The sequence below is a fragment of the Balaenoptera musculus genome, chromosome 18 (genome assembly GCF_009873245.2).
Source record: "Balaenoptera musculus isolate JJ_BM4_2016_0621 chromosome 18, mBalMus1.pri.v3, whole genome shotgun sequence".
Classification (NCBI taxonomy): domain Eukaryota; kingdom Metazoa; phylum Chordata; class Mammalia; order Artiodactyla; family Balaenopteridae; genus Balaenoptera; species Balaenoptera musculus.
Window position 1 is genome coordinate 6,696,151 of NC_045802.1, and position 23,929 is coordinate 6,720,079.

At 55.7% G+C, this 23,929-nt stretch overlaps 2 protein-coding genes across 15 annotated transcripts in view; one reads left to right on the top strand and one right to left on the bottom strand.

The window, feature by feature from the left end:
• Positions 1 to 6,533, top strand: part of MTUS2 (microtubule associated scaffold protein 2) — a 489,522-nt gene extending 482,989 nt beyond the window's left edge. For all 9 annotated transcript variants that reach the window (XM_036831699.1, XM_036831696.1, XM_036831703.1 and 6 more), the window contains 4 exons: positions 1,000 to 1,098; positions 2,200 to 2,319; positions 4,734 to 4,831; positions 5,933 to 6,533. In XM_036831699.1, the coding sequence (XP_036687594.1) occupies positions 1,000 to 1,098; positions 2,200 to 2,319; positions 4,734 to 4,831; positions 5,933 to 6,146 (531 nt within the window). In that variant the 3' untranslated portion in view covers positions 6,147 to 6,533. The remainder of the gene's footprint in view (positions 1 to 999; positions 1,099 to 2,199; positions 2,320 to 4,733; positions 4,832 to 5,932) is intronic.
• A 5,321-nt stretch (positions 6,534 to 11,854) lies between these two features.
• Positions 11,855 to 23,929, bottom strand: part of SLC7A1 (solute carrier family 7 member 1) — a 69,219-nt gene continuing 57,144 nt past the window's right edge. For 5 of the 6 annotated variants that reach the window (XM_036831708.1, XM_036831707.1, XM_036831706.1 and 2 more), the window contains 5 exons: positions 20,999 to 21,101; positions 19,045 to 19,262; positions 18,651 to 18,817; positions 17,858 to 17,966; positions 11,855 to 16,600 (listed from right to left, as the gene is read on the bottom strand). In XM_036831708.1, the coding sequence (XP_036687603.1) occupies positions 16,497 to 16,600; positions 17,858 to 17,966; positions 18,651 to 18,817; positions 19,045 to 19,262; positions 20,999 to 21,101 (701 nt within the window). In that variant the 3' untranslated portion in view covers positions 11,855 to 16,496. The remainder of the gene's footprint in view (positions 16,601 to 17,857; positions 17,967 to 18,650; positions 18,818 to 19,044; positions 19,263 to 20,998; positions 21,102 to 23,929) is intronic. The other variant, XR_005017232.1, reaches the window with a different exon arrangement.

Below are 23,929 nucleotides of genomic sequence, written 5' to 3' on the forward strand. Positions count from 1 at the left end.
AGCGTCTGAACGGGACACACTTCACTCACGTGGCAGCTCAGGCCAGGGGCCTGCCACCAGGGGCGCCGAGGGGAGGGCAGAAGAGAGCCGGGGTGAGCGGGAGCTGGCTGTGGAGGAAGAGCGGATGTAAGGCGGGCTGGGGGCAGCGAGACGAGAAAGGCGGATGCGGAGGATGGGACGCTGCGTCAGCGTCACTTGGTCCCGAGGGCGCGGGGTTTTACGTAGGGGGGTGAGGGGCTCAGGCTTGCGCTTTAGAAAGCTCCTCCCCCCGCCCTGACCCTGACTCCCCCTTGAGGGCAAACGAGTTGCCGGGTCCGGGACAAAGTCAGCGAGTGGCTCCACCCCAGGTGGAGCGAGTGGGGTCAGGAGTGTTTGTGGATCCGGGGACGTGACATAGGAGGCAGAATCCTCCGGAACCTACCATCGCTGTGTTTAGTGTGGGGGGAGGGGCTCGGGCAGAGCCAGAAGTCAAGGGTGGTTCGACAGCTTCTGGCTTGAACTTAACAAATGAGAACAGTTCTTCTTTGAGATAAATTAATCACCTTTCCTGAAGCCGGGGGCTAGAGGCCCCCTGGACTAAGATGGCTCTCTGCTGATGGGCTGCTTTTGTGAAGTCAGATATTAAATTATTAAACGCCTCTGCTCCACAGGCTTCTTGCTTTCCTGGGGATGGGGGGCGAGGACAGCTCTCTGATCTCAGGAAGTGCTGTCTCAGGCCACCTGCTTCGAGTGCCCCGCCAGCGTGCGTGCACTTTCCGTGAGACGGAAACATGCATCCATCAGTGTTCTGTGGTCCATTCTGGACAAAGCACGGAGGCAGGGAGACCGGGGGCCTCTCCCTCGTGCATGCGAAGGCCTTTTGGTGGAGCCCGGTGGGGGGCGCCTCTGATCTCGACGCCCTGGGAAGAGCCCCCAGGGAAGGGCGGTGGCCATCGTCACCGCCTCCCAGGTGCCGCGTCTGCAGGGGACCGGGCTGGACGTCTCGTGCATTACCTGCAGGACCAGGTGGACACGCTGACCTTCCAGAGCCAGTCTCTGCGGGACCGAGCCAGACGCTTCGAGGAAGCTTTGAGGAAAAACACTGAGGAGCAGCTGGAGGTATCATGCGCTCCTGGTCTCCCAGCACCCGCAGGGCCCTTGCAAGGCAGTTCTGTTGGACCCCAGGAAGCCCGGGGCTCCCCCAGCAGTCACCCCAAAGGCAGGGCCCCTGTGCTGATCTGACGCCAGAGCGACAGCGGTCAGGGTCTCCCGGGATTTTAAGCATGTGCCTGTCAGCACCTGTGCTGAGTCGGGACGGCCCTGGGTTCTCCATCTAAGTGTTATTCTTGCCTCATTGCATACGGCTCCCCAGCCCCTGTCCCTGGGCAGCTGTGACAAGCTGGGCCTGGGAACACCCAACCCTGGCCAGGGCCCATCCCAGCCCCACGTCCCGTTCCCTCCCAGTGCCGCCTGCAAGGGAGGCATCCCTGAAGCCCCAGTTGGTAGGGTGAGGGGTTTTTCCCCAGAAAGGCTGGCACAATTCCTTCCCTCTGATGTAAGGTTGCCAGATAAAATACGCGCCACAAAATACACAATACCCAGTTACATCTGAATTACAGATAAATGAGTTTCTTAGTAACAAGTATGTCTTATGCAACACTTATGTGAAATTCAAATGTAATTGAACATCCTGTCTTTATTTGTTACATCTGGCAACCTTATTCGCACATTTCCTTTTCTACAAGGCCTTTTCTGCTTTTTAAACCACTTTGCTCATTTCCTGTGCATGGCAGGGGGCGGGGCCCTCCATGGGCACAGATGGGACCTTTCAATCCCCACCTGTCTGTTGAATCAAGTAGTCTGCGTGAATGTTAAAAGCCAATGTTGAACGTACTGTTTTTACCCGCTAAGTTCCCTTGGGGCGATAGGCTGGTAGTGTCGGGCTGCCCCAGGATCCGACGTTTCAGGGAATGACGGCTTCACCTCTCCTGCTCCCCAAGGAGCTGGATTTTTAGTAGCTCTCCCAGTGGAAACTCGTGGGCATCGTTATCAGGGGAGGCTGTGAGCATTGTCTCCCTCTCGCCCTCTCGCTCTCATTCTCCAGTGCCTGTTAGGAAGCCTGTTAACGGATGACTGGATTCCGCTGAATTCATGGTGCTGGTGAATGCTGGGCTTCGCCGCGATGCCTGGTAAATAGCTCCTTGCTCTCTGCCCCTGTAGATTGCATTGGCTCCTTATCAGCACTTGGAAGAAGACATGAAGAGTCTGAAGCAGGTATTAGAGATGAAGAATCAGCAAATACACCAGCAGGAAAAGAAGATTATTGAGCTGGAAAAGCTGGTGAGTTGGCCTCTTACCTTGGGAGGTCCCAGTAACCTGCATGATATTCCTGCTGCCATCGTGGATGTCAATATTTACAGCATCCAGGCGGGGGCCCTTACGTGTCCGGTGCTCACAACTGAGCAGAAAACGCCTTTCTTAGGAAGCCAGGAGTTCAGGAATCTCAGAGGTGGCCTCATCTGTAGAAACCTGGAGCCCGTCTGATGCCCTGCCTGACTCCCCGTCCAGCACTGTGGCGTGCCAATTCCTCCCCTCCCCGGGGAAGGTGTGCGGTGCGCCTGCACCCGTGGAGCACCGCTGATGTGCGCCAGGCACGGCGCAGACACTTCACGCGTGTTTGTTCTTTAACTCTCACAGCAACCCACTGAGTAGGTGCTGTCAGGAGCCTCCTTTTACAGATGCGGAGACGGAGGCTTAGGACGAGGTCGTGTCTCACCCAGAGCCAAACAGTGGTCCAGCCCAGGCGGGAGCCCTGGGCCAGAGCTCCAAGCCCCGGCTTTCACCACACTCTCTGCCTCACCTTTCAGCCTGGCTCCCACAGAACTAGCAAAGGGCCCCCCTCTGGGGGAATAGAGCAGCCAGAGTTCACTCCCCGCCCCTGTGGGTGCAAGGGCTGAAGCTGAGATAGGCATCCAAAGTTAGCCGCAGAGAAGCCTGCCTCCAGGGAGATGCCATTCTTGAGGGGAAGGTTGGCCCAAGGGTCGCAGATAGATTAATTTTTTCTTTTTTATTGTTGTATTTAAAATAAATTTTTGATACTCTAAGAGGAAATATAATTTCCTCTAGAAGGAAATTATAAGATATAGATAAGAAAATTAAAATATCATATTTCTACACTGTTAATATTTCCAGAGCCTTTCTTCTGTACAAGTGTACACACCCTAATATACAACCCACACATACATACGAGTGTTTTGTATCCCGCTTTCTTTCAGTTAGCAAATCTTCAGCTTACCATCTCAGTAACTGATCACCTCCTCTAACTTTTCAAGTTCTCCGTATGTCTCGGAAATGTCCTTGAAGCCGCTATATCCAAACCAGGAGCTGGTCCCAGACCACCTGTTGCATTCAGTCGTCACGTCCCCTCTCCTGATCTAGCACCATCCCTCTGTGGGGACCTCTGTCACTGCACAGATGCCTGTCAGTCAGGATAAGGGCGGACGGGGGTGTGAGCGCCTATTGCCAGCATCAGAGGCAATGCTGGCCTCCTGGCACCTTCCAGCAGCCCAGAGCTTCCCAGCAAGGCCGGAGCCAAGGGCGGCGGGGGGCTCGCCAACAGAGCCCTCCCCCCTCAGCCCTGCAGCCCTCCTCCTCCAGGCAGGGCCATGTTCATCGTTATCTGGTCAGCCACAAGCCTCTGGGCTTCTCTGGCTGTTTTTAGCCACGCTCCAGGCATTCTGCAGGTATGCAAGAGTTCTCATTCCAGAAACCTTTCCAGGCAGAGGGGTGGGTAGGGGTGGGGGAAGAACTGAGTTAACCACTTCCCATTTCCTGGGAGCACAGATGAGGATGCGGTGAAGAGCCTTGCTGGAGAGCAGGGGCAAAGCCCCGTCCTGTGGCTCTGATGCCGAAGCCTGATTCATGGAGAGGTGGCGCTTTTCCTTAAAGATTGCTCTAGCTGTGAACTTGTCACATTCTCTTCAAAAACTAATTCAGTTCTCAGTGCAGCTTAGAATGGAGCTCTACTTTGGCTAGGTCTCAGGCCCTGGGGACACACCGACAGAGAGAGCGGGGCATAAGTCGCAGAGGAGTAGCGGCCACAGAGGATGTTATCTTCTGAGCATGTGCCACGCTGGGCTTGAGCTGCGTGTTCCTGGCTGCCCAGAGCCTCAGAAGGAAACGAGTGTGTCCATGCTATTTGCATTTCCAGCCCTCCATTAATTCAGATTGTCGTGGAGTGCACACGGGCCTGGCCAGAGATGCCGGTGCAGGGCAGACGGCCTGATGGGAAGAATCGGGGGACCCAGCAGCCAAACTGGGTCCTGGTGGTGCTCACGGCTCATTTCTGACAATGGCAGGAGTCTGGGGACACTCACCATGAGAAATATATTCTACACAGGAATCCAGGATAGGCACACACATAAGTTGTATATATACAGTACATACAATCCACGATATACACTAATATATACACACATAATATATCTGAAAGGGAAATATATACTGTATCTAAAATATATACAATACTTTTACTACACACAGTGCACTCTGGTACTTTCTATTCTGTTTTGTTTAAAAAAGAAATGCTGGGCACGTCCCTCTAACCTGATTTTACAACCGACTAATGCATTGCAAACTGCGGTTTGGAAAACACTGTTCTTGATAATGTTCCAAAGCCCAGAAGCCAAGGGCATTGGTCTGCCATCTATCCATAGGGCCTTGCTGAGAAGCTCTTGACACTGCATCTTTTATAGGCAGAAAAGAACATTATCCTGGAAGAAAAGATCCAGGTTCTCCAACAGCAGAATGAAGACCTCAAAGCCAGGATCGACCAGAACACCGTTGTCACGAGGTAGGTGGGCCTGGGCGTCGGAGCTTCCAAAGCATGTGTTGCCGACAGGATGGCTTTGCTCTTGACCTTGGAGCGCTCTGCTTTTGTCCTCACTCGTCCGAGCCCTGAGGCTTCCCCACCCAGGCTCTTGGCCCTCCCCACGTGGAGGGAAGCGTAGAACACACTTCTCTGAGCACCCAGCCGGTGCCCGGGCTCCGCAGAGCGGTGGGTCCCACCTTGGCGGAAATGAGTGACACCGGCCAAAGCCTGGGGCACAGCTGTGAGGTGACGGGGATATTTCTGGAGGAGGTTTCGGAGAGGCTGCCAGATGGGGGTTCCCAGGCTAAAGAGAACCACCGTGTGAGCCGACCCCGAGCTCCATCACTGGGGCCCGCGGCTGCTGCACCAGCGCTGGGCCAGGTGGTCATGGCAGAGGAGAGCTGGCCTGGCCGGAGGGCAGCAAGGAGGGGACGCACCAATGCAGCTGCTCCCCAGGGACACTGCTTCCATCTTGGTGCTGCCTTGCCTGCTCGGAGGGCCCCAGGAAGGGAGGAGGGGGGCAGACCCACTGCTGTCACGACAGAGGCACGGAATGCCTCGGTTCCTTTTTCACTTAGCATCCATTAGCTGCAAACATCAACTAAGCATCCGTTACGCACCAGGCGTCAGACTGGGTGCCGGGCACTTGAGGAGGACCGCTCTGGGGCCTGGTCTCCAGGGCTCCCGGTCCAGCAGGCGGCCAGATGCACAGACCAGAGGCGATGGCTGCCAGGGAGGCCTGAGCCAGGGGCAGGGCCCCCCACACCAAGCCCCACTTCCCTCTCGCTCTTCCGGCGGCTTCTGCTCTGTCCCCTGGCCCCCAGCGCCTCCCCTGACCCGGGCAGAGGGGCTGTGGGCAGATCGGGTGTTGGCGGAGGGTCTCTGGGAACGGATGTGTGGGTGGGACGAGTAGCAATCACGTTTCAACCCCGCTTCTTGGTCCCTGGGGTCCGGCAGGACCCTGTTCTCCCCGCCGGCACCCACCACCTACCCCCTTCCCCTGCACCCCTTGGCCTGGCAGACCTCAGGTTAAGTGCTTCCGGCGTGACTGCTGCTCGACAGTTGCTTGTTCTCCCTGTGCAGACAGCTGTCAGAGGAGAATGCCAACCTCCAGGAGTACGTGGAGAAAGAAACGCAGGAGAAGAAGAGATTGAGCCGAACCAACGAAGAGCTGCTTTGGAAGCTGCAAACAGGGGACCCAACCAGCCCGATTAAACTGTCCCCCACGTCCCCCGTTCACCGAGGCTCCTCCTCCGGGCCCTCCTCTCCCGCCAGAGTCAGCATGACGCCCAGATGACGCCACCACGCTGCGGGTCCAGCTGCGGCGCCTGGTCCACGAGGGTTTCCGCCTCGAGGGAGTGGTGACCATGGACCGGCCCGACTGACCCTGCGCGCATGCCCAGTAGCTGCATAGCTGCACCCTAGGCAGAGTCCTTTTCTGATCCTCGTGTAAGACTGTCCTGGTACTGGCACTTAGGAAAGTGTAAATGGTAGTGTCTGATGTGCAAACGTTTGACCGTAGTTAGAGCCAAAAGAAAGAAACGCCAATCGTTCTTGAGCAATGAACTTTCACTGCAGAATATCAGGTTAGTTACAAATAGCTCAGTTTTGAATATCCATTGAATAATCATTGTGTACTGCACCGATATGTGTGTATATTTAGATATACGTATATACACATGCAGCGGTTCTGAATTGCATTTTTTATAACATGAAGCGCTGACATATTTTGGTGAAGGTCAGCAGTTTTCTAACTCGTGCCTAAGAATTATTGGGAAATGAAAATGCATTTCTATCTACCTTCCCAGGAATATTTCTACCCAAAATAGAAAAAGGAAAAAAAAAAAAAGATACAGAGAAGAAGCGCCTTCCGACCTACCACCACGTGGTACTCTGTTTAACACAAACACCAGCCATTCATGAACGGTAACTGCCTTTGGAACAATCAGCTTCTTAGTCCACATGATGTGAGGTCACTATTACTCCATCCGCAAGTTTTAATTATTAATACTTCTGTCATGAGCAGATAAGGGGCAGCAGTGGGAAACCCTGAGGGGGTGAGGAGTTTTGCAGATGTCACTCATGACAGTGGATCATCTATAGTCTTGTAAACACAAGTTCTGCTTTTTTTTCCTAAATGGCATCTTGGAATCCATCATTAAGCTCTTTCATCTTCGGGAAAATATGGAAGCACATGACCTTATAGGATGAGGGTGAGAGTGACCTTGGAGTTGGCCAAGACCATTCACGCTCCGTCCTCAAGAAGGAAGACTGCTAATAGGGTCTGTGTTCTGACTAAGCGTAGAGTAGGAAAGCATACTCTGGCATCCTATTTGCTTTACTCTGATGTGATGCTGAAAATGGTCAACTCACCAAAATATGACCCTCAGCCCCACTTCATTGGCACCCCCCTTCGGTTTGGTTCTGTAACCCAGCCTCATTCCTGTACATTGAGAAGCTCAGGGGTTCTAGCAGGGGCTTCCAGAAAACCAATTCTTCTATCCTGGGGGATCAGTTCCAAGCTGTGCTAGATTATCACATGACCTCCCAGAAACCCAGGTGTATTTTCTGCTGGATGATCGAGCAGTGCCACAGCTGACAGAGGTCCCATCTTTGGTCCAGGAGGTTCTTCCAAACAGAGGAAGGAGCCCAGGAAACAACCAGCCAGCGGTGGCTGGCTTCTGGACTGGCATTTGGCTCTGAAATGGTAGAATTAGAACCTGAGAGGTATTCCTGTAGTGCCGTGGACGATTAGAAGCAAGACACACAAAAGAAAGAAGCGGTTTCAACAGTTGCTATGGTGATGATAGTGATGCCTTTGTTGCTGTTTGTGACAAAGACCCTGCACTTTCCTCCCTAAGGCCCCTCAAAATGGTCCTGAGGACTGGCTCTGAGCATCCCCGAGGCAGGCGGACTCATGTAGGGATGCTTCGTGGGCCAGAGCCACAGAGCAGGGAAGACACGGCCCACGGAAGGGGTTGGCTGGCCCAGGGCCCTGCCTGCTCTGTGAATACGTGGCCGGCGTAAAGACAGACCTGGTCTGTGTCCCTTGCGTGAGTCAAGGTTGGGTTTCCTGGCCTCATGTACATCTCATTTCTAGCAAACCGCCAGGTGTTTGCCCATCCTGGGGACATACACAGGAGTATCCACTGAAGAAACATTTTTTTCCTTTAGTGGCTCTGCATGATGCTGTGATGTTGATTTGGGCCTCCCGTTAGAGTAGATCATGGCACGTTGACTAAATACACAAGTATTTATTCTTTTAGCAGGCACCACCTGCAGACACAATAGCTCAGCCCTCCGAATTAGGAACTGCTTCCCTTACGGCACTTGCTAAATGCAGTTACACAGCAATACAGATATCAGTGTTATGTTAGAATGTGGTCCAGTGTGTTAGCCTGTTGCAGTCAGAGTTGTAGTGGTGTTAGAGTGAAGTCATCCCTCACTAGGCGACTAGAGCTTGGCTCTAACCAGCCCTGACCTTGGGTACTTGAGCTAATTCCCACCTTGCCCTGGCTTCATTTCCCCGTCATGGACGCCCATCATATATGGGTCCTAGCCCAGAACACAAGGGGCAGCGGCCACTGGGCCCCTTCTGCGCCTCTCCAGCCCCACACTGTTAGGACTTGGACCTCTGTCTCCCTGGCGTCCACCTCCCAGGCCAGAGCTGCTGCCACGCGGAGATGCCACAGCCTCCCCGCCTGCCGCTCACAGACCCGCCGAACCGCACCAACCTCTTCCTGGTGAGTGGGACCCCGTCGGTGCCCTGCCCTCCCGCCGCCCAGCACACACCCAGCGAGGTTCTGGGGGGGGGGTGGGCACACCTGGTGGCCATCTGAATGGGGTCACTCGTTCCTCTGCCGGCCCCTGCGGGTTCTGTGTTGCCTATTTGTGTTTGAAGCATATTAAAATGAACTTGAGGGACCTTCTGTGACATACACTTGATATGACTGTTGGCCTGGCCCTCCCAGGCTTCAGGAGGTCCGGTGGGGTCAGGCAGGGAGGCCAGAAGGCTGGGCTCCCCTTGTGTGTGCGCCAGCTGGCCATCTCTGAGTCGCGAGAGCCCCCAGCTCTCCCCCAGCTCGGCGGCTTCAGGATCCCTGCACCCATCTTCCAGCCCGGATCCTGCAGCAGCCTTGCCCGGGCTTTGGGGGCTCAGCGGCTCTGTTCCGTCTCCGCCGTCCTGGGGAGGCCCGGGTGGGTTGGAGGAGGTTGGAAAAAGGACACGAGATTGAGGCCAGTCCCCTCACCGTCAACATCGAATTCAGACGTGGACCTATTGCTTCTACCCCAGAGTGAGCTCGGTCTGTCCTCAAGCCCGTCCCTCTGCACCCGGCTGGTCACAGAGCTGTCTCAGAGCGCCGGGAACAGGCTGGCGGGCTTGGGGGCCGTGGTCACAGCACTGCCTTGTCATGCGCTTTCTCATGCCCTCAGGGTTCTCGGGGGCCAGGACACCCCTTGAACCTAAAAGCGCTCACTTCCCCCACCCGGGCCTTCAGGCTGGGCTGCAGCCACTTGGCTGCCTGCCCAGGAGTGTCCCTCGGGGCTGCCCTGCCTGGGGTCGCAGGCTGGTTCCCTGTGGGGTTTGGAGGGACCTCCGGAGACTCCAGCCACTCTGCCCTCCCGAACCACTGCCTGACAGGAGCCCCTCGGCAGGTGATAAAGCCCCTTGAGTTACTCCGGACCTGCCAGCGCCACTCCCGGACCCCCTGGGTCACCCACGTATCCAGGTCATTGGCGATGGCTGCTATTCATGATCTACTTGTCAACCCGTCCCAACCTGTTCGTTTCTTCTGGCGTCTCGTGCCACCACCTTTAGCATACCCACCCTGCATTCTCCTGTCAGCACAGCCGCTTAACAGAGGGGCGCTGGCGCCCGGCCCACGGCCCACGGAGGAAACCAGGGTGGAGAGGCCTCGCATCCGTGGAGAGCTGTGTCCCCCCGTACGGGTGTCTTGCCGTGGCAGAGAGGCTTTTGAAGTCAGCCGCTCGGTCCCCGACGCTGGAAGGTGAGGAGAGCGAAGCTCAGGTAGACGCCGGGGGCAGGGCGTCCCACCCGCTGCTGGAGGCTGTTCTCACTCCGTGGCTGCATCCGGGAACAGGCCCCCAGCAGTGGCCCGCGGGGCACCCTCGCATCGCATCCCTGCATCCCTCTAGGCAAGAGGCGGGGTCCTGCCCGCTGGGGAGTTTGGGTCAAATGCTCTAAAAAATCACCACCACCATCACAGGCTAGAGCTCATTCGCTTAAGTTTGCTAAATATCTTTTTTTTTTTTTTTGAACCTGTCTGCTTCTCTCAGACCTCTTTAAAAACAAAAGCAGGACACCTCAGGTTTCTTTTCTTGAACGCCCAGCTCTGTTCCTTGCCCCTCTGGGGGACATGCAGGCGAATTTGCCTCCCTCACCAAGTCTGGGCGAGTTTTCCAGAGCCAGCACCACGCGGGATGAAGTGCTGTGCAGCCTAAGCTGGGCGCTCCCGTCCCTGCAGGCCCCCCGGGTCCCTCCTCCCAGACAACCCAGGCAGGCTCAGCTGCTGCTGTCGGTTTCAACTGCACCCAGATCCACGTAGCAGGGCCTGCGTTAGCAGACGCTCAACAAGTAACCGCACCGCTTCAAGGAGTGAAAATGTAAAGCGTCCGTGGGAAAGTCCGAAGGCGCAGCTTCTCCCGGCTCCCGCACCTCAGTCCTGAGTGCCCGCGGATCGCTGCTGAGAAGGAGGCCAGAGCTCACGTCATCAGCGGACATACCACCTGCTTCATTCCCGAAGCCTCTCTCACATCGCACTTTTTCTGGCCGTATTGATGGCTTGGTGGACAGGCTTATACAGTAAAGCGAAACGATGGCCCTTGGAAGAGCGGCGGACTGGGCTACCCCGGGTAGGTGTCCAGCAACCCGAGGAGTCCGTGAGATTCCTCCCCGCTGCGGAGGCCGGGCTGTCCGGGGGCAGCTTCTGACTCACCAGACGCGTTTCATCACCAAACTGTGCTCCAGGTGACTCCCCACCCCCAGTCCTCCAGGGGCCCCCATCAGGGTTTCCTAGGAAACTGCCCGGAAGCCTGGCGGGGGCGCTTCAGGCGACCGCCCGCTCCGGCCGCTAGGTGGCAGTGTGGCGCCGCGGGACTGGCCGCTCGGGGAAGCCGGCCCGTCTACAAGTCCGGATCTGGGCTCACGGGCGCCTGCCAGTTGTCACAGATCGCCTTGTGGGAGGGGGCGGCTGAGGGCAGGAAGGGGCACCCTGCCTGCGTTCGTCACTGCAGACCCCTGGGCGCGGAGGGAAAGCGTCCCCGCGGTCCAGGCCTGGTGGGTGGTTCACCGCGCGGCCGACGGATGCCCCTCACATTCCTGATGCTGAGCGCGTGGGGCCGGCAGCCGCCCCTTGCTCTGCTCTCGGGCAGCAGACCTCCCAGCGTGATCACGCCGGGCCTCAGGGTCTGGGAATCAAGGCCCCCTTGACTGAGTGTGCCTCCTGTGTAAGAAAGCGCTTCCTTTCTCAAGGGGGGCGGGGGGTGGTGAGAGATCAAGGATTATGAGAACAGCTACAACCCTCCACATCCCTTCCCGCTCCTGCGCGCACCCCACCCTCCAGATGGGTGGCGGGCGTGTGGCCGGAAACGCAAGGCCAGTGTTCAAGGCAGAGGGGTTTGCTGCACTGACACCCAAGTGCTTCTGCAAACGAGCAGCGTCAGGCCCCGCAGACCCATTGGCAGGAAGACCTCTGGGCCCAAACCCAAGCCAAGTCCGGAAAAGAGTGGGAGGTGGGGAGACGGCTTCAGAGGATCCTAAATGAGGGTCGAGGGGTTCCCTGGCCGAGGCGCTAAAGCCAGAATGAGGATTTCCACCAAACGGCTGAAGGAGAACGAGGCAACGCGACATCCTTCCGGTTGTGGGGAAGCAGGCAGATACTCAAGAAGCAAAGAGCAGGGTCTGAACTCCCTGCGGGGCACCCACCCCAGGGCCCCCCCTCCGCCCCCCGAGCTGCCGGAATTCCTGAGATCACACTGAGCACGCCCAGGCCATAGACGGAATTTATTAGGATTTGCGGAAGCATGAGAGGATGTACCACAAAAGAGCTTGACTTTACAACATGAAGGACAGTATCAATGCAGTTTTGTCAGCAAAACTGGGATACAGAGCAGAGGGTCACATTTTTTAAAGGCGATGGACGACATCTACTCTTGTCCTTAAAATAAAAACAGGGGGACCAGCAGAGGGCCATCTGATTTGCAGTTAGCGTCAGAATCTAAATCTAGTATCACAATTATAAGAAACTATAAGAAAACTATTAGAAAAATAGAACATCAAACAAGCAAAAATATTATACAATTTACATAATAAAAAACACACAATTCTCTTAATAATGGCTCCACGTTCAGTAGAAGAAAAAGTGTACTGAAGAAACCACAGCTCTTCAGGTTTGATTAGAAACCAACCCTCAAGAAGATCATCACCCTCTGTGCTCCTTAGACCCATCAATGCTGAAAGGCACAACATAAGCAGGAAACTTATCTTAAATATATAACTTCTCCAATGGGAAAATAAGTCCCAAACTTAAAAAGTTTGTCATCAAGAAACACAAAATCATATACCTTGTTAATAATTTAACAAAGTCTGAATGCATCTTCCCAGCCCTCCTCCCTGACTCTGTTTGGAGAAATCCCATTTGGACTTCAAGCCAAGGTCTTTCATCTCACGGGGGTTTTCAGCAGTTCAACGCATTTACAGGGCGGGCCAGGGGGGCTCCGGAGAACTGCGCCCCGAGACCCTTGGCCAGTCCACGCCCCTCTTGAAAGAGCACTGTCACCCAGCGAAGCAACGGGCACAGACTGGGCCATAGTGATGAACAGGAAGGTCAGTTGACTTTTGTTTTCTGCCTTAACCTCCCATTAGGTATTGTAACTACGATGATGAGATACAGAATGTATGTAGCTTCTTGCACCACTGGACCAATAAAGCATTTCGTTACCCAAAAAAGTCCACAAGAGTCTGATAAAATGTACATCTTGCTCTCCCTAAGGAGCCTTACATACAATACTCTCATTACCAAGGCAAACAGATGCATTTTAAATTACACCTAACAATTATGCACAACACATATTTAGTTCCATCTGAAGTTAACTCACACAAGCGTCACACGCCTGCGCCCAAAGAGTGTGGTCATGGTGGTCATGCCTCTCCATCCATCCTAGAGCACCCGGGCCACCGGGCCTGGCACCAAGTCCCCTCCCTCCTGTCTCCACGGGGGTGGTTCTCGGGTGCCAACAGAACAAGCGGCTCTTAATGTGTCAAAGCGGGGCATCCAGGTCAGGAAAGACAGGTCCCAGCATGAAGCCAGGCAGCTTTTCTCCAGCAGTGAGGCCCCTCAAATGCCCGTGGGCTCGCCTACAGTCTGGGAGGGGCCGTTAGGAGACGTGTCCACACAGCCGATGCTGGCAGCTCTGCCTACCGCCTACCTTAGGCAGCTCTGCCTACCGCCTACCCTAGGCGGGACGGCAAGACCTGTCAACTCACCCTGGCTGACTGGAGGAGGGGGTGGAGGGGAGGCGACCTGGTACAGCCCGGGTCCCCCCCCCGCCTCCCGCCATCCGCCCCCTGACGCCATGCACAAAGCACAGCAAACACATCGCGAGGCTCCTGCTGGGCCCGCGCCCCTCCCAGGTGTGAACAGACGTGTCAGAGGTGGAGAAGGGAGTGTCACGGGCCCGGGGGCTCGGGGTGGGCAGAGAAGCCTCCGCAGTGCTGCAGTCACCTGTGGACACAGGGCAGGGCGAGGCCCGTGGTGTCCAAACTACACGGAGTCAGAAAGCCGATCACCTGATGGAGACGGACTCAACGGGACAAAACCCAGAGTGGGGGAGACGCGAGTGACCCTGACGACAGTATAAACTCAGCAGCTTCTCCACAACGGCCTGGAAAGACGGCTCCGTCACGCGGCCCTCTGGGTTTGTAAAAGCAAAGCCGGCCCAAAGTCGGGCAGAGGAGGGGCGAGCAGGTGAGCGGGGGGCCGTGCGGAGGCTCGAGCTCCTGCCCGAGGCCCCCATCCCCGCCCGGGGCGGGGGGTGGCTCGGGGCCCCACTGCCTCTCCGGAGACCCCGCACCCCTCACTTTGGCACAGGTCCCGGGGACCCCGCGTGGGTTTTCACAAGGCCGTGGACATGCAGGGAGGGGGCCACGGGCGGCAGGAAGGGGTGCTTCCTCACCACAAGCGGGTCTTTCCAATGTGACTGTTTGGGGCTGGTGCACAGATAAAAGGAGACACGGTGTCCCCGGAGGGCGCGTCACTGGAAATGTGGAACTTCTGACCCTGCAGGAAAACGTAGCTGAGCCGTGGAACCGAGTGCGGGAGGGGCTGGGATGTGAACCCGTCGGGCACTTCCGGCGGTTACTTTTGGCTGTGTGTCTGTGTCCGTGTGTCTGTCTGGCAGGTCTGTGTGTGTATGTGTCTGTGCACATGTCCAGCTCAGGGCCAGGAAGGAGGGGTGTGACCAGAGAGCCCACTGACTTCGGAGGCGCCCGCCAAACGCCGTTCCTGGCAGCACCGCCCCACGCACAGAAGAGAAAACCCTCGGCAGCGGTACAAAGACCCGCTCTCAACAGGCCCCATCCCGGGACCCCAGGCGCTCTTTCCGGGGGGGAGGGCAGGGGGCTTCTCGAGGCAGCCACTGCCCTTCTGCGCGGCGCTTCGCGGCTCTGGGTGAGGAAGGGGACCACGTGTCAGGACGCGCTCGGCCCGTGAGATGCTGAGACACACCTTCTTGGCTGGAGAGCCACGAGCGCTGCTGGCTGAAACGTCAGTCGTGCAGTCTGCTGGGGGGTGTCACACGGGGAAATTTCAGCCAGAACGAAAAAGAGAAAAAACACCTCTCAACCTGCCACCTTTCTTGGACACCCTCTTTCCCTCATGCTCTCTGCCTCTGTGGAAAAACAGCAGACAAATCAAGCAAACAAATGGCTAACAGGTCCCAAGAAGACAGCAGACAACCAAAACCCCAACAAAATAAGTTAACGTTTATCAAAATATTGTACAGCACCAAGCTACATAAATTTAAATACCTTTCTTTGGAAATCCAAGCTTTGGGCTCTTATAATCCTCCCGCTGGAAGATTCACAAGTGATACTGAGAATAAAGCTTCCACGAGTGACCAGAGTGGCCAGAGCCTAGAACGAAGGCTGACCCTGCCATTTGGCCGCTTCACTCATTCTTGCATTTTTCTCCAAGAACTTTCTGGGGCAGAGGGAGAAAAGCCAAGTGCCATCAGTTCATCAGGCTTCTTTCTACCAGATTTGTGACAAAGGCCAGAGGGGGAAGATATGGGGAGCTAAGCTTCAAAAGCAGCATTTACATTTTCTGTGGAGTAAAACATGCCTGCCCCTCACCTCCTGCCAACACGGGCCCTTCCGTCTACTGAATTACACTCTCTCGGGAAGGAAGACTCGGCCCGGCTACCAGGAGTGTCCCCAGGGCCTCGGGAGGGAGTGCCGTGTGCACAGGGACACACGGACACCGAGGCAGGGGTACGGGGCAGGGTCACCAACCCGCAGCATGTGGACGACACACACCCACACGAGAGGCACAGCAATGTGACCCCAAACCATCTCACGTGCAGACCCTGCACCCTGGACAATTCGGGGTAATTACTCGGCTGTGTTCCGCGCCACTGTTAAGCGCCAAATGAATGTGGTGGAGTGACTGATTCACAGCGACGGACAGAAGGACTCCACGTGAGGATAAGACACAAGAGGGGCCAGAAGCAGCTGGAGGGCCACGCCGTCACTCAGGACGAGCGGACGCCGGCCTTGGGAACCTTGAGACCCAAGACACCGACCTACGAGTGGCAGGAGGACTCAGGGAGGAGCCAGGACCACAGGAAGCGCTGTTCTCCGCTCTGCTTATTCGAGGCGCGTCCTACAGAAACAGTCACATTCCAGTTACTCAGGACTCGGCGGCGCTGAGACACGCCAGAGCAGCAGGAACTGGCCCGAGGCCTGGACGGCTGGTGGCTGCAGGAAGTCCGGGTGGAGTAGCCACTGCCCTGGCCCCATGCAGAGCCCGGCCTGCGGCCCGAGTGTGCAGTGTGCGAGGGGGGGCCGGAGCCCCTGCCTGGAAGGAGGGGGGAGACCGCAGTCCTCACGACCCCTGTGGAGGCAGCTCGGAGGGCAGAAGCAGGAGAAGGAGACCGTCTAGTTTTCCTTCCTAAGTAAACTAAACCGCTGTCCTCAGGCTTGGGGTGGCACAGCTGGGGACAGACCATGTCGTGGTGCTCAGCTGGCATCCGGGGCGGCTCTTCGGGGCCGGGCGGGGAGGCGGGGACTGGAGTGTCCAGCACAGTCCCTGGAAGGGAGGCCGGACCGCTCAGGTGACGAGAGAAGGTGACCTCCATTCTGCCCGAGGCCGCAGCAGCAGGGGCGCCCGGCCGGCGAGGAGAAGGGCTGCCGTCTTGCTCAGGGAGAGGCTCAGAGGCAGGTGGGCAGCCTCGGCCCCGTGGCCCCAGCTGGGAGCTGCCAGGTGACGGGCCCAGCGAGCCGGCCTGAGCAGGACACGCGGGTCGCGGGCCGCCCCGTCGCGGCACTGTGCTCTGTGGGTGCGGGCGGGTCCCGTGCATGCGCGAGGGGGGCGAGGTGCTGCCGGGGCCTTGGGGGCAGGGCTGTGCGTCACTTGCAATGGTCCAAATGACCGTCAGGAGTCCTTGCTGGGTCGGCGGCCAGGGACGCCTCCTCGCTGTGCCAGAGACCGTAGCCAAAGTAGATGAAGAAGCCTGCGGGCCGAGGGCAGAGACCGGTGTGAGCGGGCACCGTCGGGTCCCGGGAAGCAGGCCCCGCAGCAGCCTCTGCAGGCGGCCCCGCCGAGAGGCCTCCGCAGGTGGCGGCCCCAGGCAGGGCCCCCGTGGAGGAGGGCGCGACTCTTCGAGCAGGGTCGCCTCTACGCTCGGCAAAGGCGTGTCCTTCTGGGCAGCCTCAGGCCAGGGGGGGCGGCTGGGCTGGGGGCCCCGGCGGGGTGGGGTGGGCGCTGGTTCCGCAGCCTCATCCACTGCCCACCTGGCGGGGTGCCCCACGGGCGCCGGGGGGGCCAGGACAGACCCTACACAAGTCAGGCTGTCCCCGCCACGGTGGACTTCCAAGGGCGCTGGGGGTCCCCAGGCTCTTCGCGCCGTCTGTACAGCCCTCGTTCTCCCTCCCTGAGTGACTCAGACATTCAGGTCGCCTGGGACTGCGTGCAACCCGTGAATTTAGTCATTCCAGCGAGTGTCAGGGGCCACAGAGGTCTGTGCCCCTAACTATCCACCCCCCTGGGGCCACCTTTGTGCCAGTGACACAGGAGAGCAGGCCTTGAAGGAAGGACCCAGCCACCAAAAGCCCTGGGACCCAGGAGCGTGTCGGGGACGCTCAGAAGCGGGCGTCCTCCACCTCTGCCACCTCCACTCCCGCAGTCACTGGGGCTGGGAGGTTTGGCCGCAACACAGCCTGGGGGTCACCGCTCTCGTCAGTGGCACGGACCGGTCAAGGCCAGTCTCCCGGGCACCGGCCCCCGGCCTCCGACACTACAGAAGGAAGCCGGGTCCATCTCCGCAGCGCCTGCTGTCGGAGGCCCAGAGAGGGGCCACGGTCGGTGCTAAATGGGGCCAGCACCCAAAGGGTGACCCCTTGCTTCCCACAGGCCCAGCCACTCCCCGCAGCCCACTGTTTGGGACGGACAGCAGACTCACGGGCTCGTTCTGAGAAAGTCAAGCTCTGGCCCGAGATAACTAGCAGACAAAGGCTTTAAAGTTATCTAAAAGGGAGGGGAGGACCCACAGCCTACCAGGAGTTCCTCACTGTCAGAGAGGAAACCGCTGACTACGCGTGTTTTCGCTGTGTTTTGAAATCTGAAACGGGGGCGGCTGGAGGGCACGAGCCACCCAGCCAGTAGCAGGGAGGAGGAACGAGCAACTCTACGTAGGCTGGCGGGGCTGGGGGCCTCTAAGAGACGCTGGGACATCACGTGCTGGTCACCTCGAAACCCACAACTCACGTACCTATCAGCATCCACACTGCAAACCGGACCCATGTGCCTTGGTCCAGCTGCATCATGAGATAGACGTTCACAAAGATGCTCAGGACGGGAAGGACGGGCAAGAAGGGCACCTGCAGAGACGGGAGGCGGAGTGTCAGGTCTGATGCGATGGAGAGTGCGGGACGGACGGCGTCTGCTCGAGTCATTTAGCGAAACTACCCAAGAAAGTAGCGCACCCGAGGCTGATACGGACGGCCAGGTCTACGTGGGGAGGGGCTGAGTGCCAGTCCCCAGCCCCGTCCCCACACCCCGTCCCCCCAGCACCCCCCAAATACACCCCCGCAGGCAAATCCTAGTAGGTGGGAGTTTGTTCTACGCTACTAATTGCCAAAGTGAGCTCTCGTCTAATTTCCCCTCTTGCTCTTCCCCTGAAGGGGCTGGAAGAGGGGCTTCTGCTTTATCTCTAAGGCTGAACTACCTTATTATGTGTAGAACCGAAAAAATGCAGAAGCCCTGGTCATCCCCAAGGCTTGGTGATGACATGCGATCCACCAGGGCAGACGTGTATTTATGAGAAGCCCAGAGAACGCAGGGCGCTACCCCACCTGCGAGCCAGGGCCCGGCCTCTCTCAGCAGGCGCCGTCTGTGCCTGGGAGCCCCAGGCTCACATCCCCCGAGGCCGGCCAGCGAGCACCTCCCTCCGCCCACCCAGGCCTCGCAGAGCCCAGGTAGGCAGGGCGGCCTTCCGGCAGGAGCGCCAGGCTCCCGGCATCCCGGGGGGGTTCCCTGCAGCCAGGTCAGGCCGAGCTGCTCACCTTGAACGAGAGCTTGGTCTTGCTCTCGGGCTGCCGCCAGATGACGGCTGTGACCACGCAGCAGAGGAAGGCGGAGCCCATGAGCACGAAGACTGCCCACAGCTCCCCATTTACCAGGGCCCCCTTGCCAAGCACAGCCACCGTGCAGAAGGTGATGACCAGCAGGGCTAAGAGGGAGAGAGAGAAGCGCACTTCCATCATTTCCCAAGTTCCCACACACAGATAATCCTCAGTTCTCCCCAAAACCCACGGAGAGGGAGGCTCTGTTTCTGCAGGCACCAACCCCAATTAGGACGGAATAACTGACCTCACGGTCCAGGGCAAGCCCGGCTCTTGCCCACCCCCGGGGATAAGCAACACCCCAAACACTGCACAGGGAAGGGCAGGCTCTTACCTATGAGGCTGGTTGAGATGTTCACAATGAGCCCAGAGAATTTGGAAGGCTCTGTATTTCTGGGTGAGAGTACGGTTTTCAGAGAAAACTTTTCTGCTTCTGGTAAAAAGCCCGTCTGGGAATCGCTGGTGCTCACCAACTCATTCTGGTCAACTGGATCGAGCTCGTCACTGGTCCTGGCCATCTGGTATACCATGTTAGGCTGCTCTGGTTGATACCTGTAAAGCAGCAGTTTGCTTGACCGTCGTAATGTGCTTTAATTAATAAGCAAAAGGACACACACTGACTCAAGTTCTTAGTAAGCCTTCAAAGGTAAGCTGCCCAGGACACGAGGCATAAGACGGGAAGAGGATGATCACAATGATGCATTTCCCAGCAAACAGAAACAGAGGAGGAGACCCAGGCCTCACCTTCCACTCCTGCCTCTGGGCAACACCCTCCTTGGTGTCTCTGTTATGAGGCAACTTGACCTCCACCATGAACCAGCCCAGAGGAAGGTCCCGAGAGTTTCTCTTGCTCTGAAAAGTAGCACTGGCCCTTGGATGCTTAAGGTATTAGGCCACTTCCAACAAAACTATGGCTGTAGGAAGCTAACAGTACAGACAGAAATAGAAAGCAATTATATTAGGACCCTATCTGGTGCAGAGAGCCAGAGAAATGTGTCTGCAGTCTGATGAATTTGAGAAATTCTGTTTGCAAGACTTAATTGGATCAATTTATTTTAAAACTCCAAGTGCCTTGGAATAAATAACTCTATAGAGCTGGGTGAAGGACCAAGCCTGTGGCATTGATTTCCAAGACACAAGCCACCTGCAAGTGAAACACTCATTTTTAAATGAGGCTCCTTATCTTCCCAGCCAAAATGAACAAAGGTCGAATCTTTCCCACCAGCTTTGAAAAACGGAGTGCTCTGAATTATTCTGCATCTAATCTAAGAGCGAATATAAAGATATTTAACCACTTTTTTCACTGATTCACTCATACAATACCATTCGGTCAGTTAAGACAGTGGGGTGGAACTCAGAGAAGATTTTAGCACTGAGCTCTTGGGAAGGAAGAAGTGGTCGGAAACTAGCAAACTAGCTCTAGCTGACTCTCCAGAGCCACTACTGAGGCTCAAGCTAGGTAATTAGCTGTAGAGCACGTTAGGGATGGAATCAATGGCCTGGCAAGCATAAACCCCTGAGAAAGTCGGGGGCTCTCCCCAGGTGACCACACTGAGCATCTCCACGAGTACCTGTTCTCATCACGTGCCCTACCTGGGGTCGTTCCTGGGAGTGAGGAAGCAGAGCCCTGTCTCCCAGAGCAAAGGAAAACTGGAGCAGGGGTGTGCTTGAAAAGAGGGGCACCGTGGCAGCGGAGGACCCCAGGACACCAAGCCTCGGCCCAGAACTGCTTTATTAGGGCCCTCCATGGGGCTGGCCCGGTCCAGACAGGACTCCAAGCCAGAACCTGGAGAGTCTTCCTGAACACGGTTGGCTACTCCGGGACCTGTAACGGCACTCACTCCTCCGGGGCCGGTGCACTGCTGCCATGGAAGCATCACACTGACCCATGTTTCACAGGTCTTAGATTCTCCCAATTCCCACCAGGGCCTGACCCCAGTCCTCTCTGTCCCAGAACCTGGACCAAATTGAAATCGTTACCCTAAACCTTCAAAAATTCTGATCCAAGGATCCAGGCCCAACAGTCGGGTTGATAACCTGTCTCTACCCTCCCAACATCTAGCCAGAAAAATCAGGGCCCATGAGAGAGACAGGTGGGGCTGCCCCGGACTCTTCAGGGATATTCTCAGTAGCCAGGCTTTCTACCACCAGACCCCACCCTCTCCCAGGCGGGTCCCAAAGGAGCTGTCCGCAGCCTGAAGTTTACACTGTATAAACCATTGACACAAACTGCTAAAAAGAAGGCTGGCAGGGTGCCTCTGTCCTGGAACCCAGAGAGCCATACCTACCGTAAGACCAACACACAGGCGGCCACCAAAGAGTAGGCCAGGAGAGTGCCGATGGACATGAGGTCCACCAAGTCCTTCAGGTCGAAGAGGAAGGCCATCACGCCTGGGGAGGAAACGAACGTCAGGACCGAGCATGGCCCTCCACAGCCAGCCAGAACCACAACCCAGCTGCGACCCCGGCTGTGTGAGGGGTGCTGCTTCTACTTTCCCCCTCGCCCTCCCCGGCCCTTTCCATGGAAAAACACGGTGACTTTGCTTAAAGGGGAGAAGAGCTCAGGAGTAACCATATACACAGCTCTCAACAGACAGTAATAATAATTACTGTCTGAATTACATATATATGGAGAGTACTTTTATCAACATGATCCTTTTTGACCCTCATGGCAATTTTGCCAGCCATCCCTACACTACAAATGGAGAAAGTGAAGTTCAGACATGTTGAGAGACTTACCTAAGGTCATACAGCTATTAAGTGGAAGAGTCAGGCTCTGAGCTAGTTTCTTATGGCTCTGAGCCCAATGTGTCTTCCCCTACACCATGCAGACGCATAGACAGACATGTATATCTATCCATCCCCCCATACACCACCCACCCAACCACCATCCATCCATCCATCATCTACCCATCATCCACCCACCCATCATCCATCTATCCATCACCCACCCACCCATCATCCATCCAACTACCCACCCATCATCCATCCCACCATCATCCACCCATACACCACCCATCATCCATCCAACTACCCACCCATCATCCATCCCACCATCATCCACCCATACACCACCCATCCATCATCCATCCATCATCGCCCCATCTATCATCCATCCATCCATCCATCCATCATCCATCATCCATCCTCCACCCATACACCACCCATCCACCCATCATCCACCCATCCATCCATCCATCATCCATCATCTACCCATCCATCATCCATCCATCCATCATCCATCCATCATCACCCCATCTATCATCCATCCATCCATCCATCATCCATCCATCCATCATCCATCCTCCACCCATACACCACCCATCCACCCATCATCCACCCATCCATCCATCATCCATCATCTACCCATCCATCATCCATCCATCCATCCATCATCCATCCATCATCACCCCATCTATCATCCATCCATCCATCATCCATCATCCATCCTCCACCCATACACCACCCATCCACCCATCATCCACCCATCCATCCATCATCCATCATCTACCCATCCATCATCCATCCATCCATCATCCATCCATCATCACCCCATCTATCATCCATCCATCCATCCATCATCCATCCTCCACCCATACACCACCCATCCACCCATCATCCACCCATCCATCCATCATCCATCATCTACCCATCCATCATCCATCCATCCATCCATCATCTACCCATCATCCATACATCCATCATCCATCGATCATCTACCCATCCATCATCCATCCATCCATCCATCATCCACCCATACACCACCCATCCATCCATCCATCATCCATCCATCATCGCCCCATCTATCATCCATCCATCCATCATCCATCCATCCATCCATCATCCACCCATACACCACCCATCCATCCATCCATCCATTCATCCCTCATCCCTCATCCAATGGCACTCGTGAGCATGCCAGTCACTGGGTGCTAGGTATGTGCCATTGAACAAGGCAGACCAGACAGCCACTGGCTTCCCCAAGCATATCACCCGATACTTGCATCAGCAGGCAACAGTGATGAGGAGGCGGCTGGGGGCAAGTCCACTGCCCTCAACAGAGGATCCTAACCCAGAAGGTGGGCATGGAAAGCAGTGTTGTTCCCAGACAATACAGTCCCTTTGCCATGACCCCACTTCAAGCAAAACAGAACATGCATGCTTCTTTGAAAATCTTGTGTAGATTTTTATGAGAGTATGCATGTCTATTTATGTGGGTATATGTGTCAAGTTTCCCATTTAAAAAATAACTTGGCTGGATCTACTTTGGGATATTTTCAAATCACACACAATCAACACAAGTTGAAACATAAACACTAAGCCGTTAACTTTTCCACAAATATTTCTCAAGCCCACACAGACCACTGCAACTAAAACAAATTCAAATTGAGGCTAAAAAACAGAATTAAAGAGCAGTGAGGCCCTTCTGGATAATTAGAAGAGGATCCCCCTGTGTATGCTAAAAATGCCTACGTTCCCACTCAGAGGAACTGGAGCCAAACTTCTTCCATGTGAGGTGATTTTAGAAAACTAAATACTTATTTACCACCCCTGCCAAACGAAAAGAAAGAGCAAACCCTTGGTTTGGTGATGTGAGTACTCTACAGTCACTTTAAAGATTATAGTTTAATGTCCCTTAATAAGCAGAGGAAGGAAATTAAGGCCAGTCTTCAATACAATCAGATTACAAGTAAATACTGAAAAAACACGATTTCCAATTCCTTAATCCCTTAAACATACTGGTCCTATTCTGGCACATGGCGCCCCTTAATCTCCCCACTGCAATCCCCCTCAAGGATGCAGACTCACATAACAAATGTGTAAAATAAGAAAAACTGGCTTTCCTTCATTATATAATATTAATCCACAAAACTATAAGCACACTTTGCTAAGGGCGTAAATGCTACTAAACAACAATTCACTCGTTAAGATGGTCCTACGCCTCACCCAAGGCTATTTGACAAGTTCCTGTGATACAGCTGTGACCGTTATCATGTGTCATCATTTACCAAGAAGACCCACTGCTCTACTCATGGGCTGGAAGGAACCAGCTACTTTGGCCCCAAAACAAACCAGGAACCAAGAGGCAAGCTCTGCACTCACCGGGCGAGAGCATCCACACTTTACCTCTCAGCCTCCGCTTCTCATCTGTGTGCACCTGCCTCCTGGGCTACGAAACGCAATTCGAGGAGGAAACATAAAAAAAAAGCACAGTCTCC